Here is an 18,410-nt window from a genome sequence, read left to right as displayed (position 1 = left end):
GCTAAGATCAACATTTTGAATCGTGACATTTTCGAGATATTACCAGAAGGCACTATGTTCAAATAGCATTGTCGCTATATAGCGGGATCTGTTGTGCACATGGATAGATATTTTGTCATTCCCTGCTTTAATGCCTCAGGAGAATTGACTATTTCTATCGTGTCTTTCTTGCTGTATTTATAACTTGTATTTTATTTTTGCTGTATGTTGTGTTAAAATATTTTGTAAATATATTTCCTTGTTTATATAGAATTTTAATTTCTTTATGGTGAAAAGATAACGTTAAGAAAGTAGTGTTTTTAAAGGTAAGGTTGAGGCGGACAAAGGATTTGATCCCTTCTCCCCTACACGGGTTAGTATAGCTAAATCAAATAATTATCATTTTATCAAATAATGATGAATTATTAAATAGAAAGACCCGAAGGAAATAAACAAAACCATGAAATTACGATACCTCAGCAAGAAGTGGCTGAAAAGTGGCAAAGATTAGTCGATGGATTATTTTTCTATGAGAATCACATTTCTACGCCGGACCTGAGAAGAGACACCCCTAGCGGGGTAGAGCCGTCAGTGCACTTCACGTTCACGCGGTCCAATATAGGTATTACTTAAGGGTCTTTGCGGCCAAGGTCTCTAGACCTTGTTTGCGGCATCCCTTCGGCCCCTAGCTGCAACTGATTTCAATCCTTTTACTGTACCTCCGTTCATATTCTCTTTCTTCCATCCTACTGTCCACACTCTGCGAGGTTTTCCTCCTGTTACACCTTTGTACCCTTTTACTCTATTTTCCTTTTAGACTGAAAGGAAAGTTTCAGTGCTGAATGAATGACCTCATAGGTCCCAGCGCTTGGCCTTCGGCCCAAATGGTTTATTCTGTTCTATTTTAATGATTCCAAAGACATAAAAAATTAAAATACCCAAAACATAAAAATTCATCAATACCTTGCAATTAGAAACATCAAATATGAAATAATGTAAAGGTGCGTCCAGACGATGCCTTTTTTCCATGCGCTAAGCGCATGCCTTTTGGAATAAAATTCCATGCCTCAGTCAAGTTGAGAGAGGAATGAGGAACGTAACGCATGCCTTTTACTGTCCACACGTTGCCTTTTTTAGTTGCGCGATGTCGCTGGATTCACTTGTTTGCGACGGGATTTGTGCTGCTTACATCATTATTAATAAGGCTAATAAAAAGAGACGAAAAAAAACAACAAAAAAGAATATGGATGAAGGAATATTATAAACAGAACAAAAACACCATTTTGCGTGAATTAAGAGATGGACATGGAAAGAAAACCTCAATGAAACACTTAATAGAAGGCTCCTCAGCAGCTGCACCTCAGTAACATTCGGAACGGAGACAAAAAAAAAAAAAAAAAGGTTGGACAAGGACTTGAATGAATGAAGATGCAGTACTTACTGTATATACACCTAGCATGTGCGTTTTCCCTACGTGCTCGTAACTGTGATCGAGTATTCGTGTTATTTACTGAGTAAAGTGACTGGGAGTGTGAACGGTCAGCCTGATACACGACAACCAATTTCCAAGCGCCAAGTCAATCTTGTCCGCAATGTTTGTCTAGCTTACGCCGCCAAGGAAAGGGTAGGAATATTTAAAAATACTGAATTACCACGATCTTACTTTTGAAAATAAATGTATCCAAAAACACTATTAGGCTAACTCTCCATAATCTCGGCGTAGGCATAGGCTTAAATGTTAGCCTAATAGGCCATTACGATGCCGTAATTTCGTGTTTAAAGGACAGCATGAAGACAGGCAACAGGTTATTTGTCGGGGAGCGAATGCGGAATGATGGGAAGGCTAATAGGCCTATGAACCAGCCAGACGTAACCAAAGCTAGGCTAACCTCGGACGCCATACTAACCTGTCATTGCTGCCCCAAAGTAAGTCGTAGCCCCTCACTCGGGAACACGTCCAGCAGACGAAGACAAACTTAACCTTTCATATAGGCCTAATACCATCCCCTGATTTAGCCTGACCAAATTTTACCCTCCCATTCTCCGACCAGTCCCAGGAGATTGCCTCCCCAGGTAACACCAAACATCGGAAACAGTGGACTAAGCTTCTGTTCAGAGGTATTCCCGTCATTCTGCAAACTACCCTAGTAAAATTCTACATGGAAATTTAACTTTCCAATTATCCAAGTTTCACTGTATTGTAGTAAATTTGAAATGGTTTTTCATAAGAAATGCTTGGTTAAAACAACCTGCATCTAATTACAGTAGGGGGACTAACGGGAAACCAGGAGTTTTTGATGGAGAACTGATGTGAGTGGAATGAGCTAACCTAACCTTCCTTAACTTAACCTAGAGTGCCAAACCCTTACTTGGTATAGTGGCACTGCCCCGTAGATCCCACTGCCTAACCTAAACCAGAGTGCCATAAGTCATACTAACCTAACCTAGTCCTAGTCCCTTACCTGGCCCAAGTGTCAACCCTACTAACCTAAACAGACCATTAAGATAAGCTAACCAAATAGCCCCCTTTCAGCATCGTAAATTCATTTAAACTTAGACAGGAGTCTCCGGTTTATGATGGGGGTTCCGTTCAAACACCGCACCATAATCTGAAAATTGTTGAAAAGTATAAGAAAATCTAACTTTCAATTCTTTGGATGTCTTGAAAACGACATAACCTACATTTTTATTGAGTTTTTCATCGAAAAACCTCCAAATTTTTACCATTCTGACATTTTGGAGCCACATTTCTGCCGTCGGATCGGCGTTGTAACCCCGGAGCATGCGTAACCCGGGGGACTGCCTGTACCAGTATATGCCACAGTTCCAATGTTGATTGCAATTATCAGCAGTGTAGAATATCACTAGGATTGTTAAATACTTTAATGTTACCTAAAATAGCTTGGAGCTCCTTGACTTATGTGTCAACTGCTTACACTAACAAATATTAACTTGGGCTTACTAGATTTTCATTAACACTGTTATGTAAATGCTCACAGCATCAGTAAAGTACTGTACTATAATGTTCATGCCTGAAGAAATCTGAACAAGTGATGCAAGATCTTGACAGTTGTGTGCAAGAGATTAAAGATGCCTTAAAAATACCAGATCCAACAAATTCAATGACTTAAAAATTTTACAGCTTAACTCCTAGTAGACAGGAGGAGTGATAGTATCAGTTAAGTAACAAAAACTTTAAAAAAGCATTCATAATGGGCTAATGTTATTGTTGGCATGATAAAGAAGATAGACAAAGGGCAGTGCATCAAACTGAGCTACATCTGTAAAGTACTCCTTTGCAAATCTGGTGCCTGATGTGCACAAACTAGAAGTATCATTTTTGCATCCATTGATGCCATATAGCCTAGAAGAAAAGCTGTTGCAGTTACTGGGGTAGCAACCAAAATGCTGCATGTGTAATTCAAGCCTATGTGTAAAACAGCAATAATTTTCTAACTGCATATGCAGTGTTATGTAAAATGCTGCTCATCATTGCTGGTGATAACCCCTCATTCACTGTTTCTCCAGTCCCCTAGTCTATATAACCCAAACAGTTATGGTGGTACTCAAATAGGTAGTTCATTAAAAAATAAACTCACTCAAACAGTTATGGTTGATGTTTATTTTTACCCATATGCAGTTCATCTTATGAAATTATGGGAATACTGTGATGCAATCATTTCCAGCCAAACACGTGAACTGTATATTTGTTCCTATCAAAACAAACCAAAGCATTTCAGCCAGTGTAGGAATATTCCTTAGCATGAGCTGCAAGCAGTAGATGAAACTTGGTAACAAGAATGTTAATTGGAGGTAGGCAGGTAAGTTGGGCCTTGCTGTTATCTGACTGATCATTAAGTTGAAACTTTTTCGTCTTTATTATTATGATGAGCTTGCTGGTGCGCGCTACACGCTCTGGAACCTGGCACTGCTGTCTCCCCTACACTCCTGATCCCCTACCTACCCTGCCCCCCACCTGGGGCAGAGAAACCGGTTTGCAAGGGGTGGGTGGCTGTGTCATGTCTCCCCTACTGTCACCTGGGGGAGGACAAACAAAGATCCACTTGGATTTTATTACAGATATGCATGGCACTTGCGTTTTTTGTTCAACATGGATTTGAACCAGAAAAGTAAGCAAAAAAGGAGGTTAAGGACTTAGCAGTCAATTGGCCACTTCAGTAACTTTGTGTGTGTGTAACCAGTTTTTGTTTAATTTTTCTACTGTAGTAGGTCCTGCACTGGCAGTTTCTTTCACAGTGGAGAGGTTCAGCAGCAGTAGGGGAAGGCCAGCAAACTTTGCAGATGCATTCAAAGAGGATTGCCATGACTTTGATACCACCCAAACTGACTGACACTCTCTCTCTCTCTCTCTCTCTCTCTCTCTCTCTCTCTCTCTCTCTCTCTCTCTCTCACGAGTGGGGTAGGCAATCAGGTTAATCTCTCTGGCAGTGCTGATCCAGCTGTTCACATGGAGCTCTCCCCAGGTTATGTTGTGGCATGTGTTTTTGGGCCTCCTCCTCCTCCTCCTCCTCCTCCTCCTCCTCCTCCTCCTCCTCCTCCTCCTCCTCCTCCTCCTCCTCCTCCTCCTTAACTCCTCTCCTCCTCCTCCTCCTCCCTCCTCCTCCTCCTCCTCCTCCTCCTCCTCCTCCTCCTCCTCCTCCTCCTTCTTTCAGGCCATGTCCCTATTTGTTTTGCATTACAAGTCATTAAATGTGAGTGAGGATTCCTTACTATTGCATGCATCTCATCTGGATGATCATGCTGTATTATTCTAATACAAATTGTAATACGTAGTTATCTGGTGATCATGCTGTATTATTCTAATACAAATCATAATATGTAGTTATATGAAAAAGGTCAAAAGTTTGAGCATATAAGTGAAAGTACATTTTTGGAATCTTTGTATCATTATCAGTTACTGGAGTTTAGAGATGACATTGACAACCATGTAGGAGAAGTCATTGAAATTTTGTATAAATGTTCTGAGATGAGTAGGATTTGTGATGGCAATGTGAATTTTGATCTATAGATAGATGGGAAAGGCTATTGCAGTAAAAAGGCCTCAAAATATGGCAAGCAGTAAATTGAAAGGGTGAAACTGACACAAGAGACAGTGACAGTAGAGTTCCTACTGATTAGCTGTTTAAAGAGTATTTGTTCCTACACAGTATACAAATTGTTGGTCCTTTACTTAAGGAATTACTTTCAGCAAAGCTGGAACAGCCATTAAACTTTCGAACAAGGTGGTTAAGCAGTTAACTACCGTGCAGTAGGCGGGAGTCCTGCCTTCCCGGATGTAATCATTCCAGTTTGCTTTCGGCCGTCTCACAGTACAGACGTATTTCCTTACTCTCTGCCTTGATCGCCATTTTGCTTTTTTCTCGGTGCGATCTTTCTTATTTTGTTCTTTTGTGATTATAACGTCTGCAAATCCACAAATCATCTAAACCTGTACGGAAGGCCGTCACCCAGCATGTATGTCCTGGTGTTAACAGCAAGGGTTGCACCCACTCCCGATCACCCATTTGTGTTGACCCTCATGTCCTCTGCACTAGTTGCAGGGGGGCATGACAATGATCCAGACTTTATTTGTATTGAATGTTGTTCCTCATCACCTGTACAGTGGGTGAAGTTTACTGGCAGGAGGCAGCACAAGAAGAAAGCTTCCAAAGCATTGTCTAGGGGTTACAAGCCTCCGGCTAAGCCTTTGGTTGCCAACCCCTCTTCTTCATTTCTCCCTCCTGCTAAACTTCTGCACATTGCCGTCTCTCCTTCGGGAGCGATCTCCCCCTCTTCGTCTTCACTTGCTTCATCAGGTGAAGATCATCGGGGGAGCACCAGGCTGGCCTTGGCTCCAGGGTCTCCGCTCGCTCCAGGGGGGGGAGGGGTTTCTCCCTTGGAGCAAGAGGAGTCTCCCTCCCCTCACCCGACTTTGTCTTCTCTAGGTCAGGCAGATGAGCCCCGGGAGACTTGGTCTCTTTGGGGCTCTCAGGTGTTCCTTCAGTGCAAGGTCTCTTGGCACACCTAAAGGCTTTGTGCCTTCCTGAACTTTCAGTTGTGACTCAAGCCCCTGTCATCTCCACTGCAGCCACAGTGACCATGATGTTGTTCACCGAGGTCCCCACATCTGTCTTGACACATGTTCTGACTCTTATGACCACGGCTGTGTAGACCAGACTGCTGTTCATGCTCCTACTCTGGGTTATGCAGTCCCCCTCCTGACTATTGTCTTTGTGACCCCAGCTGCTCCTACTGTTCCTGCTGCTCTTGCTAGTCTCTCCTGTATGGGAGACTGTTTGCTGACAGCCATTCTAAAGATGTCGAAGAAGTCGGAGAAGAGGTGTCGTAAGGTGTCGTCATTGTCATCGTCTTCATCTTCGTCTTCAACTTCAACTTCATCTGCAGCTGCCTCCTCCCCTTCTTCTCCTGAGGCTCGCTGGCCGAAGAAGAAGAAAACTGCTTCTTCCCTTAGGAAGGCCTGTCATGGAACTTCTAAGGGCTGCCTCCCTCCACAGGGGAAGCAGGGGGGGATTTCTCATTGGCCCTCCCCAGTCTTTGGACTCGGGAACCGCTTCGTGTCCCCTCCAGGTTATCGTGTCTCTGGAGCCTCGAGTACGCGAGCCCCCAAGGCTCTCGCACTTGGAACCAGCTCTTGGGAGTCCACTTCCAAGAATGGTGCTGTGCCTGCCTCTTCCCGAGTCTCTTCAGACACTCAGGTAGAGATAGCTCCTGTTGATCGTTCTCTACAAGATTCAGGAGCTTTGAGTGCTCAACAAGATCAAGTCATCTCAAGTACTCGAGTTTCCCCAGAACCTCAGCTACCCCAAACCAGCACTGGGGAGTCTGTTCCCTGGTCTGGTTCAGGCACAGGACAAGAGGAAGCAACAAAGCATGCAGGTGCTTATCTCTTCTTGCCGGTACTTCTCCGAGTACTCGGACAGGTTCCCACCCAAGTGCTTTGGACTCGAGGGTCTGAACACATGGAGATGCAGTGAATAGTTCCCCTCTGCAGTCGTCTTCCCGCCAGGGGACTTCGGTCTCGAAGAAGACCGGAGCACTTTGGGAGGACAGCGCAAGTGCACACCCGGCGGTGCCCGATCCCTTGACTCTGGCTAGCCCTCGTTCACGTTTGTGTGATCGACTCCACTCACCAGAGGGAAGTGTTTGGATATGTTTGTGCGAACCTCTACACTCTTCAGGACAGCACCTCGCCACAACGTAGGCACTCTCCTATACCTGTGCTGCCGTTACCACCACGGGTTGGCGACCGCCCATGGCCTTCCTCTCCTGCAGGTTCTTCCAGCAGCAAAGGAAGGAGTGCGCAATCTCCCTCACCTATCCCCTGAACCTCCTGGGGTTGCACCAGGTGTGAGTCAGATAGGAGGGACTCTGATGAGAATGCTATACAGGCAGTCCCCAGGTTACGAAGGGTCCGGCTTACGATGTTCCGAGGTTACGACACTTTTCAAATATATTCATCAGAAATTATTTCCCGGTTTATGACGCATGTTCCGGGGTTACGGAAGAAATATGGCTACAAAACGGCAAAATAATCAAAATTTGGAGGTTTTTTGATGAAAAACTCAATAAAAATTCAGTTTACATCGTTTTCAGCACACCCAAAGCATTAAAATTAAGGTTTTCATAGGATTCTTTATGATTTTCGACAATTTTTCAGTTTACAACGATTTTCGGCTGACGACGCAGCATAGGAATGGAACCCCCGTCGTAAACCAGGGAACTGCCTGTGTCTCCTATATAGGAGTTCTACCACAGAGGCCTACACCCAAGTGGTCGAGGAAGGATCCAAGGGTCTGCCAAGGTTCTCCCTCATGCAGGGAGAGTTGATCAGGAGGACCACACCCTGGAAGGACTCAAGGGTCCTCTTCTCCAGGAAGCAGACACCCCTGAGATATAGAGGACTTTTTCGGACATCATTGCACTGATTCGTCAGCACAATGATCTCGGGAAGGGGACCACGGCCTCTTCTGTGGATCGTCCTTTGTGCCTCGAATCTTTTTGGGGTCCTAAGAAGGAACCCAAAATTTCAGTGGGGCTGCCATGGTCCATTCTTTCTGAAGGGGTGCTCAAACAGGTGAATAATCTGGTCTCTGGGCAGGATAACTCGCTTTGTTTGAACCATTCAGAGAAGCGTTTCTACATACCCTCGGAGGGGTCATTGCCGACTAAACAGCAAGAGGCAGTGAACCTGAAGCTACCACCATGGTGGCTCTCCAGGCAGTCTCCTAGTTGGATCTGTGGTCCTTTACAGTTTCCAAGGTTGCTGCCTCCCTAGGTTTGATGTTCCCTGGAGAGGACTCCATCTTTGGGAGACTGTGCCAGTCTGGAGGTAAGGCTATCTCCTACCTGGCCCACCAGACAGCAAACCTATGGGCAAACCTGGTACTGAAAAGAAGGGACGCTGCCCTGACTTTGATCTCCAGATCTGTAGGACCCAAGTCAACTCTGACCCTCAGGAATGGACCGTTGCTGGGGTCTGCCTCTCTCTTCCCCAGAGATCTGGTAGATGCTGAGGTAGGCAAGAGGTGTGCCGAAGACAATAACCACTTTGTCCACCAGGTGGTGGCTAAGACCTCTGGGTATTCACGTGCCACTGCGGCCCAACCTAACACTTCCTCGGTCCCTAAGAAGATTCAGGCTTCGAAGGGCACGTGCGGAAACATCCAGCCTTCTTTTTCTGCCGGAAAGGGCACGCAGTTGCACCTCCTTCAGCCCGCTTTCCAGCCCGGAAAAGGGGACAAGGGGAAGAAGAATGGGGAATGCTAGGGGCAGCACTCCCCTCAAGCTGCTGCCATTGGCGGGTGGATGTCCTTCAGGAGGGATATCTACTTCCCTTTGAGTCTCTGCCACCCCTCACCAACTCTCCGGTTCGTCTTCAAACCTACGTTCTTGGTTCGCCGAAGGATCTCGCAGTCAGGCAAGAAGTGCAAGCCATGCTGAGCAGAGGCACTGTGGAAGTCATGTCAGATTGGTCCCCAGGCTTTTATAGCCATGTCTTTCTCATAGAGAAAGCCTCAGGGGGTTGGAGACCAATCATAGACCTCTCTCCCTTGAACTTATTCATTTGCCAGACCCGGTTCATGATGGAGACGGCGCATTCTGTGCTCGCCTCCATCAGGGAGAATGACTTCATGCTTACAGTAGGCTTGAAGGATGCATATTTTCAAATTACCCATCCATCTGTCCTCCCACAAGTACCTTCACTTTATCCTCGGAGAGGCAGTGTTCCAGTTCAGGGCACTCTGTGTCGGGCTCTCGACCACTCCTCAGGTGTTCATGCGAGTGGTCACCCTAGTGTCAGCTTGGGCCCATTTGCATGGGATACGTCTGTTGAAGTATCTCGACGATTGGTTCATCCTGGCGAGTTCCTGCTCACAGTTGCTCCTGGACAGGGATTGGCTCCTCAAGTTTTGCCACAATCTAGGGATTGTAGTAAATCTCAAAATCCGATCTCTCCCCCAAGCAGAAGATGAAGTACTTGGGCATGCTGACAGATATGGTAGCAGCAAGAGTTCCCCTCAGACTCTCATATCAGCAGGTTCAGGAAGGCAGCACTCCTGTTCCTGTCTTGACGGGAGCAGCCAGCTTGCCAATGGCAAGTCATCATCGGTCATCTATCTTCCTTGGAGAAGCTGGTCCCTCACGGGCAACTTCACCTTTGTTCTCTACAGTGGAGGCTGAAGGAGTACTGGTCCCAGTCTCGAGACCCTCAATCCTTTCTCATTCTTCTCTCGGAGGAAGTGAGAGAGGATCTAGATTGGTGGCTAGACGACAGGAACCTCTTAATAGGATTATGCTTGCATACTCCCCCTTCAAACATGCCTCTGTTCTCAGATGCATTGACCGAGGGATGGGGCACACACCTGGAGGAGTTGCTGACTTTGGGAGTGTGGAACCGAGACAACAAGCACCTTCACATCAATATCCTGTAGCTCAGGCGGCCTTCCTGGCCCTCCAAGAGTCTCAGGATCGAGTGATGGGACACACTGTGGTGTTGATGAGCGACAACACCACAGTGGTGGCATATGTCAACAAGCAGGGGGCTCTTGTACCCCATCCGCTTCACCAGTTGTCAATGCAGGTGCATGAGTGGGCGGTTGCTCACTCGGTAGAGCTGTCAGCCAGATACATTCCAGGAAAGAGGAATGTAGTGCTAGACAAGCTCAACTGCCAGAATCAAGTGATAAGGACGGAATGGTCCCTTCACTTGGACATCATGGAGAGGCTGTTTGATCTGTGGGGGTGCCCAGTCATAGATCTGTTCGCTACCTGGCATGACAGAGAACTTCAGGTCTTCTGTTCCATCGTGCCAGACCCATGGGCCACTGTGGAGGACACTTTTCAGCACCTTTGGGACAACCTTGAAGTCCACACGTTCCCCCTGTTTTGTCTGATTCGCAGGGTGATCAGCTAAGAGTTGGTCACTCCGAGTCTCAGGATGATTCTAGTGGCTCCCAAATGGCCGCAGGCCGTTTGGTGTCCCAACCTGCTAGCTCTACTCTCCAAGGCAACAAGAGAGATTCCTCTCTAGCCCAACCTTCTGTGTCAACCCCACTTAGAGCGGTACCACCAGGCAGTGCAGTCCCTGTGTCTTCATGGCTGGAGGTTATCCAGTCTCTTGCAAGCAAGAGGTTTTTCGCACCGCGCAGCAACAGAAATGGCTGGATACCTCAGACAGTCCTCTGCAGCAGTATACCAGGGAAAGTGGGCCGTCTTCTGTGGTTGTTGTCGTTGCCGGGGTCTCTCTCTGGTCAGAGCTACTATTCAGCAGTTCGGGGACTTCCTGATCTTCCTTCACCGAGAGAAGCTTCTCTGTTTCAGCCATGAAAGGCTATAGGTATGTAATTTGTTATCATGGATTTCATATGTAATTTACTTTGTTATTTTCTGGAGTGCTTCTCAGTTTTACAAAGTCATTTTGTATGATATTTTATATTGATTGAATGTGAAAATATTGTAATTTTGAATCTTGTGAGCTAAGAGATCTAAATTTCTATCAGTTCCATAAATTCTCACTTTATCATTTTCATTAAGTTTAAGATTTTCTCCTCGAGTCAAGAAATTTAAATCCTCATTTTCTTGCTTAGCCCTGGTCCTATTTACCATGTGTAAAAGAGAAGACTTTTTGGCAGTGCTCCTGCAACGCTTAGAGGTAAAGTACTTACAGCATTATCTAGTATGCAACCAGTAACGTCTTCAGTTTCATGAGCCCGTTGTTTTATTTGAACAGTTGCTTTCAAAGCCGTATTACACGAATCGTTGGGTGGATGAGAGTGCTGAAAAGACTGACCATCAATCACATCATCATTCGTCTTCATTCTCACATTACACTCCTTGCGTTTTTCACATCTCCAGTAAACCTTGCTGCCACATGTTTTATCAACCAAGTACAGGCAGTCCCTGGTTATCGGTGGGGGTTCTGTTCTGATGGCGTGATGATAACCAAAAATCAGCGATTTTCGGTGATTTTCGGCACTTAACGGCACCAAAAAGCACCGAGAATCACCAATTTTCAGTTATCATCACCTGTTAGGTAAGCATCAGTGCCGATAAGTGGAAATTGGCAATTTTAGGCGCCGAAAATTGCCGATTTTCGTCACTAGACAAGCCCAGTAAAATCAGATCACTGATAACTGGGGACTGCCTGTCTGCTCACCCTTCGCAGAGGAGTTTTCTTGCACCTCTTTCTGTCTTGATGAACTCCATCTTACTGAGGGGATATGATTTTAAATTTAAAAGTTTAAATCTTAAATTTTTTAAACTAAACCATGCTAAAGTACGAAAATGTTTATTACAGCCATATCATGATAACAGAAAGTTAGTGAGCCAGTTGAAAAAATTAGCCTTTTTGACTAATTGTCCTTTCCATCAAATGGTCATTCGACGTGTTTGCATTTCGACTAGTTGTCAGTCGGCCAAATATTTTTCAACCAGTTGTCTTTCGGCAAATAGTCTGGCTACCGGTGATCGAACCTCTTCCTCTGGAAGATAAAGTTCAGGATGAAGACTCCTTGAACAGTCCTAGCAGCTGTTAGAAACAACGACCACATGCTTACTATAGATCTGAAGGACGCTTACTTCCAGACCCCTGTCCATCCCTCTTCCCGGAAGTTTCTTCACCACAGTCTTGGAGAACTGATGTTCCCAGTTCAAAGTCCTTTGCTTTAGCCTAACAACAGCTCCCCAGGTGTTCACAAGAGTTTTCACCCCATTGTCGACATGGACTTGTGCTCAGGGGATTTGCCTCCTAAGATACCTCGATGACTGGCTGGTCTTAGTGAATTCTTGGGAAAAGATAATTCGAGACAAGGACTGTCTTCAATTTTGTCGCAGCTTAGTCATCGTGATAAATTTGGAAAAGTCCAATCTTCAGCCAAAGTCAAAGAATTCTTTATCTGGGAATGGTCATGGACAGCCTCGTCAAGAGTCTTCCCATCAGACCAAAGAATCAAGAAGTTCAGGACAGTGGCTCGTTCCTTTCTGTCCAAACAGAAACAACCAGCTGGCAGTGGCAGGTGATCATAGGCCTTTTGACGTCACTGGAAAAGCTGGTTACTCATGGCTGTCTACATCTTCAATCCCTTCAATGGGGCTGAAAGAACTTTGGTCCCCAGCAGGGGACTCTCCTCAGTACAGGTCCTTCTGTCAACAGCAGTAAGAAGTGATGTCCTGTGGTGGTTGAACAACGAAAACCTGACAGTGGGAGTGCCTCTTCATTTACCCCCTCCGGAACTTATGTTCTTGGACGCCCCTTCCGAGGGTTGGGGAGCTAGAGTTGAAAGCAGCCTTCCTAGCACTTCAGGAGTTTCAAGAAAGAATGATGGGGCACTCTGTTGTTCTGATGTCAGACAACACTACAGTGGTAGCGTATATGTAAGCAAACGGGGGGGGCTAGTGTTGTGCCAACTTCACATGATGACAGGTCAATTGCATCAGTGGGCCATCGACAACTCAGTGGACCTCACAGCCAGGTACATTCCAGACAAAAGGAGTGTAGTAGCCAACAAGCTAAGTCATCAGGGACAGGTCCTAGGGATAGAGTGGTCTCTCCATCAGGAGATAGCAGACAGGCTTTTTCATCTGTGGAGGAGACCAGTGATGGTGCTCTTCATGACAAGGTTCACCAGGAAGCTAGAGGTATACTGTTCAATGATTTCAGATTTCTTCGCTGTGATAGAGGACGCCCTTCAGCATCCATGGGACAACCTGGAGGTCTACGCATCCCCCCCCCCGTTTGCCTGACCCGTCATGTCCTTAACAGAGTAATGATCTCTCAGAATCTCAGGATGACCCTGGTAGCTCCCTTATGGCCTCAAGCAGATTAGTTTCTGGATCTGCTATCTCTGCTCTCAGCAGTCCCGAGAAGAATCCTCTTATGGCACAATCTCCTCTGTCAGCCTCAGTAGAGAGATATCATTGATTGGTAGGATCCCTATCTCTTCACAGCTGGAGACTATCCAGTATCTCCTGTGAGCGAGAGGCTTTTCTCTGAGAGCAGCAACACAGAGGTCTGGTTATCTCAGAAGATCCTCTTCAGCCATATACCAGGGAAAGTGGGCCGTCTACTGTGATTGGTGTCATCGACAGGGTTTCTCTCCACTCGGAACATCTGTTCAACAGGTAGCTGATTTCCTGATCTTCCTCCGAACAGAAAAACACATTTCTGTTTCTGCTGTTAAGGGCTACAGGGCTGCCTTGGGATTAGTTCTTCGTCTGAAAGACGTGAAACTTACTTCATCTTGGGAAATCTCTATGCTGGCCAAAAGTTTTGAGCAGTCTCGTTCTCCTAGAGAACTTAAACCACCTACCTGGGATCTGACTCTGGTGCTAAGTAGTCTCACTTGAGCCCCATATGAACCATTGTGTCTCTCATTGGACAGGAAATTGACCCTCAAGACTGTTTTCCTTCTAGCCTTGGCTTCATCAAAATGAGTGGGCGAACTCCATGGTCTGTCTTGACATAAAACATACCAGGGGTTGTGGTCAGTAGCCTTTGAATTTGTCCCAGAATTCGTTGCTAAAACTCAAAACCCCTCAGTTCATGATGACAAGTTTGTCTCCTTTTCCATCCCTTCCCTTGGGTTAGAAGTACGTACACATATATTTTTAAGGGTAAAGTGTTTAGGATGACTTGGAATCACATTAATAATATTTCAAAGATTAATACAGTAAATAGAATAATAGTTTAAGGTATATTTGATGTAGGGTGCTAGTTTAAGGTGTAGATTTGTTATTTGAACTTTCAAGGTAGGCAGTTATAAGCGTTTTTAGAGGGGATGTTAACTATTTGCAGATTTTAACTATTCACGCAGGGTTGTGGTACGCTTCCCCTGCGAATCCGGGGGGTGTTTGCTGTGCTTTCAACTTCCTGTGGAGGGTACAGATAATTTTTAAAAAATTTTTCCTTCTACCATGTGCATTTGCATATCTTCCTTTTTGCAGTGATGTGTTTTTCTTTTAAAATATATATTTATCTCAAATCCATTAGCTTACACAGCTGGTTCTACCCCTGGCTCCTCTAGTCTTGAGGCAAGTTGAGGTAACACAGAAATGAGTGGTGTCCTTCTTTTGTGTCAATACAGTAAACCCCCCATATTCGCGGGGGATGCGTAATACACCCCCCCGTTAATAACTAAAACCTGCGAACACATAGAACCCTTCTAAAAACACTTAAAACTGCTTATTTTGATAGTTCAGACACACAAAAAATGCACTAAAAATGCTTATACAGGTATTATCCTACTTACAATGGGGTTAGCTTCCAAAAAAACCCATGGTATGTTGGAAAAAAACGTACCTCGAATATAGCCTAGCCTACACTAGGGCATTCGGTACCATGTATACTTGTATGGTGACCTAGCCTATACTATAAAGTGTACTCTATAAATACATGGTATAGTAATTGTTAATATCAGCCAGTTCTGGAGGTTCATGTCATGCAGATGACTTATGATAATTCATTACAAAGAGAAATTGAATAACAAACAAGAATTAGCTTAGCCTACACCATGGTATATCGTATACATACAGTATACGGAAGCCTAGCCTACATTATACTGTACTCTATGTTCACATATCGTATTATACAAACATCAACATAACAAATGCAGGTGTATGCATCTTTTCCATGGATCTTTTAAATGTTATGCCTTAATTCACTGTATCCAATAATATTGTATATATTCTTATATTGCTTTTGCGTTATAAATTGCGATCATAGCTATCAGTGTATTGGTTTGGAAATCATTTACGCGGTGTTTATTTTGCCATATTTAACCAAGACCACTTTATTTAACTTAGTTCAGAGCGCTTTTCTTGCTTCTAGTTAGTGTAAATGAATCTCTAGATACTTTATTTATATGGGGCAAGGTTATTTTTCGTTGTACGAAGTGTTTTATGTCGAAATATAACTTGAATACGTCTCGTTGTGAAATTAATTTAGCTGTTCTTTCATTAATAGATGACGTTGGCCATTTGGGAGTGTTTGTTTTGTGTAAAAAATATAAAGATTCCGTTCGCTATTTTCACTTGATTTCATCATAATACGAGATTTACGTATTTATCGTTTATTGGCATAAAAATAGCAGTAATGCATTCTTTCATGCTCAGTACTCTTGATTAAAATATTTTCTCTCCAATTTTAATTAGGGTCGAGTTTCATCTATGTTGCCAATGCATGATAATTTATAGTCATTAGCAGCTTGAACATTGTTTTCTCAGCTTTAGCTACAACTTGCAGCTTAAATTTAGCAGTATATTTCCTTGCCGATCTTTTATCCATACCGGATAAGGGTATAATGTAAAAATATATCATTCCTTTTCTACTTAATGTCATTTGTACTATAACCTACGGTAATTGTTTATTACCGCACGATGGTTGAAATACAAGCAAAATGACTGTTGTTATCCAATTCAGTGAAGCAAAACAACAGATTCTCAATCGGTTGTTTATGGCTGTACGCATTTATGCAAGAGTATAACTTACTAACAATACTTTTGTCATTCTCTTTTACTTTTTTAACTAGAAGTTGGGATGAAGAGATGGAGGAAAAGAAGTTGGTCTATTGCAATTTGGTCTCTCGCTGCCTGCACCTGCACGAAATTTAAAAATATTTTATAAATATTGTCATATTGTTACTTATTGCTTACCCCATTGCAAAATCAAATTATCATAAGGTGAATTATCGTAACTTGAGCACTACCTGAGTATTTTAATAGTTTTATCACAAAAAAGTGCATTTAGTCATGAAAATGAGATGAAAATACAGTAATTAGTGAATATTTCTCAGTGTAAAATACCATGAATGAGCGAATTTTCAGCGAATAATGTGTATATTTGTTCCATAGAGAAATCCGCAAATAGGTGAGTCTGCAAATCGTGATAGGGGTATAAAAAGATTCCAATTTGTCCTCTTTGAAAATGATGTCAATTAGTCTACGAGCATAACTTATGATTTTATTTAAGCTTGAAATATTTTAGACACTGATTTTCATTATGTTTTACAGGTTTAGTTTAAAAACTGGTGGTAACAAACATTATGGAGGTAGGCCCAGGTGGAAATGTGGATGCTGCTGGACGGGGCATTTCAACTACCATGCTCTTGACAGAACTGGATCGCTTCTTGCACTTAGCATTAGCTGCCACAGACAAGAGAGGTCATAGTAGACGAGATGGAATAAGTGAAGGAGAAGAGCAGACAACAGCTGAAACAGCCCTCTTTTTGCTGCGTAACCTTCCACCTGCTAGACCTGCTGCCTTGGCCTTCTTAGCTCATACTCTTTCAAGACAGGTAAAAGTGTACAGAAGAAAGGCCAGTATTTTATCTCTATAATTCTTTAACTCTTTCTAGACAGATAAGTGTTGAGAAAAAAACCAGTATTTTATCTCTATAAATCTTTAAAGACCATTACAGGCAGTCCCTACATTTCGGTTTTATGACGCTTGGCTAACAATGTCGCTAACCAGATTTTCGTCACCGGTAAGCAGTTTATCAGCGTCAGTAGGAGGTTTATCCGTGTCAGTAAGGGATTTTTGGCGCCGGTAAGCGGTTTATTGGCGTCAGTAAGTGGTTTATTGGTGCCAATCAGCGCTTATGTCATTGTAACGCCATTTATTACCATAATTACTGTGATGTTCCAGTTATCAGTGATTTTAAGTTATCGACGCTTGGCTGGGAATGGAACCCCCACCGTTAGCTGGGAGCTGCCTGTAATTTTAATAGAGTATTGTAATGTTTTGGATTTTTTTTTTTTTCTTAGAAAAAACTATAGAAAAAGCTGAGCAAATCAGTTGGTTTAATGTTTTGTTTGTTCATCAAAAGTCTTGGATAGCTTGTATGTATAAGGCATATTTGTTCCTACACAAATAAAAACCTTCGTTCATTACATAGGATTTAGCTTGCAAATGCAAGCTGGAATGACCATTTAACTTTCAGACATGGTCATTAACTATTGACAGGTAGGGGGAAGCCCTGCCCACGTCAGTATGCACTCCACTTTGCTTCCGTTGAGTAAGAAAGATGAGCCAAACCTGTCAGTCATTGCAGCCTTCCACCTCCCTTACGAGGAAACCTCAGGTATTTAGGTGCTGCCCAGGGATGGACAGACCTTACAACAAGTTCCTGTCCTTCGTGGAGGTGGATCCTCACACCCTCTGCAATTCATGTAGGAAGTACGAATGTAACCAAAGTTGTCCTTGTTCAGAGTGCTGCCTGGCCGTCTGAACAGTGGGTGAAGTTTACTAGGAAGAAGAAAAGAGAAGAAAGTCTCCCCAATGTCATTGGATTGCAATACTCCGTCGGTGATACCAAAGGTTGTCTTTAGGACTTTCCTTCCTCCTGCCAAACTTCCTCCCACTGTTGCTACTCCTATGGGAGCAGTTTTCCCCTCGCCGGCTCCTACTGGGCATTTAGTGAGAGCCTTCAAGGAGGAGAGGCTGCCCAGTCCAGCATCTGAGGGAGAGTTTTCCTCTGGAGGACATTCTTAGGGCAAAAGGAAGTCTCATAATAACCCAACTTCCTTTGCAGGTGTGATGGAGGATGAGCAGCTCAGCGAGTGTGACCCTCCCTGGGCATCTCGGGGGACTCCAATGTCTTGTCTAAGCTTGATCACCTGGAATGTGAGTAAGGTATCATACGCCTATCTCTGGTTCTACCATGATTGTTACAACCTTGGTGGTCACAAGTCTCCACTAGCTCTTGGACCACTCCCATATATTCATTGTCACCCCCTGTCTCATCAGTGATGTGCCCTGAGGAGTTGTCTTCTTCAACTCTGGGGCAGTTCTCTATTTGCTTTCTTGGGTGCTGACCTCAGCTGCACTCTGGAAGAAAAAGAAATTGAAAAAGAGAAGGGAGTCGTTGCCATCATTTTTGTCTCTGTCTTTGAATGCTGTTGCCTCCTTCCAAAGC

General features: G+C 44.1%; 1 protein-coding gene across 3 annotated transcripts in view; it reads left to right on the top strand.

Annotated features, from left to right (window-relative positions):
* The first annotated feature begins 1,048 nt into the window (after positions 1 to 1,048).
* omd (integrator complex subunit 5 omd) overlaps positions 1,049 to 18,410 on the top strand; it is a 44,446-nt gene continuing 27,084 nt past the window's right edge. The window contains exons 1-2 of one of the 3 annotated variants that reach the window (XM_067107997.1): positions 1,049 to 1,603; positions 16,507 to 16,790. In XM_067107997.1, coding sequence (XP_066964098.1) covers positions 16,539 to 16,790 — 252 coding nt within the window. In that variant the 5' untranslated portion in view covers positions 1,049 to 1,603; positions 16,507 to 16,538. Of the gene's footprint in view, positions 2,098 to 16,506; positions 16,791 to 18,410 lie in introns of all 3 variants that reach the window. The other 2 variants (XM_067107998.1, XM_067107999.1) reach the window with 2 other exon arrangements.

This window comes from Macrobrachium rosenbergii, chromosome 8, assembly GCF_040412425.1.
Source record: "Macrobrachium rosenbergii isolate ZJJX-2024 chromosome 8, ASM4041242v1, whole genome shotgun sequence".
Taxonomy (NCBI): Eukaryota; Metazoa; Arthropoda; class Malacostraca; order Decapoda; family Palaemonidae; genus Macrobrachium; species Macrobrachium rosenbergii.
This window is presented reverse-complemented; position numbering and strand designations above follow the sequence as displayed.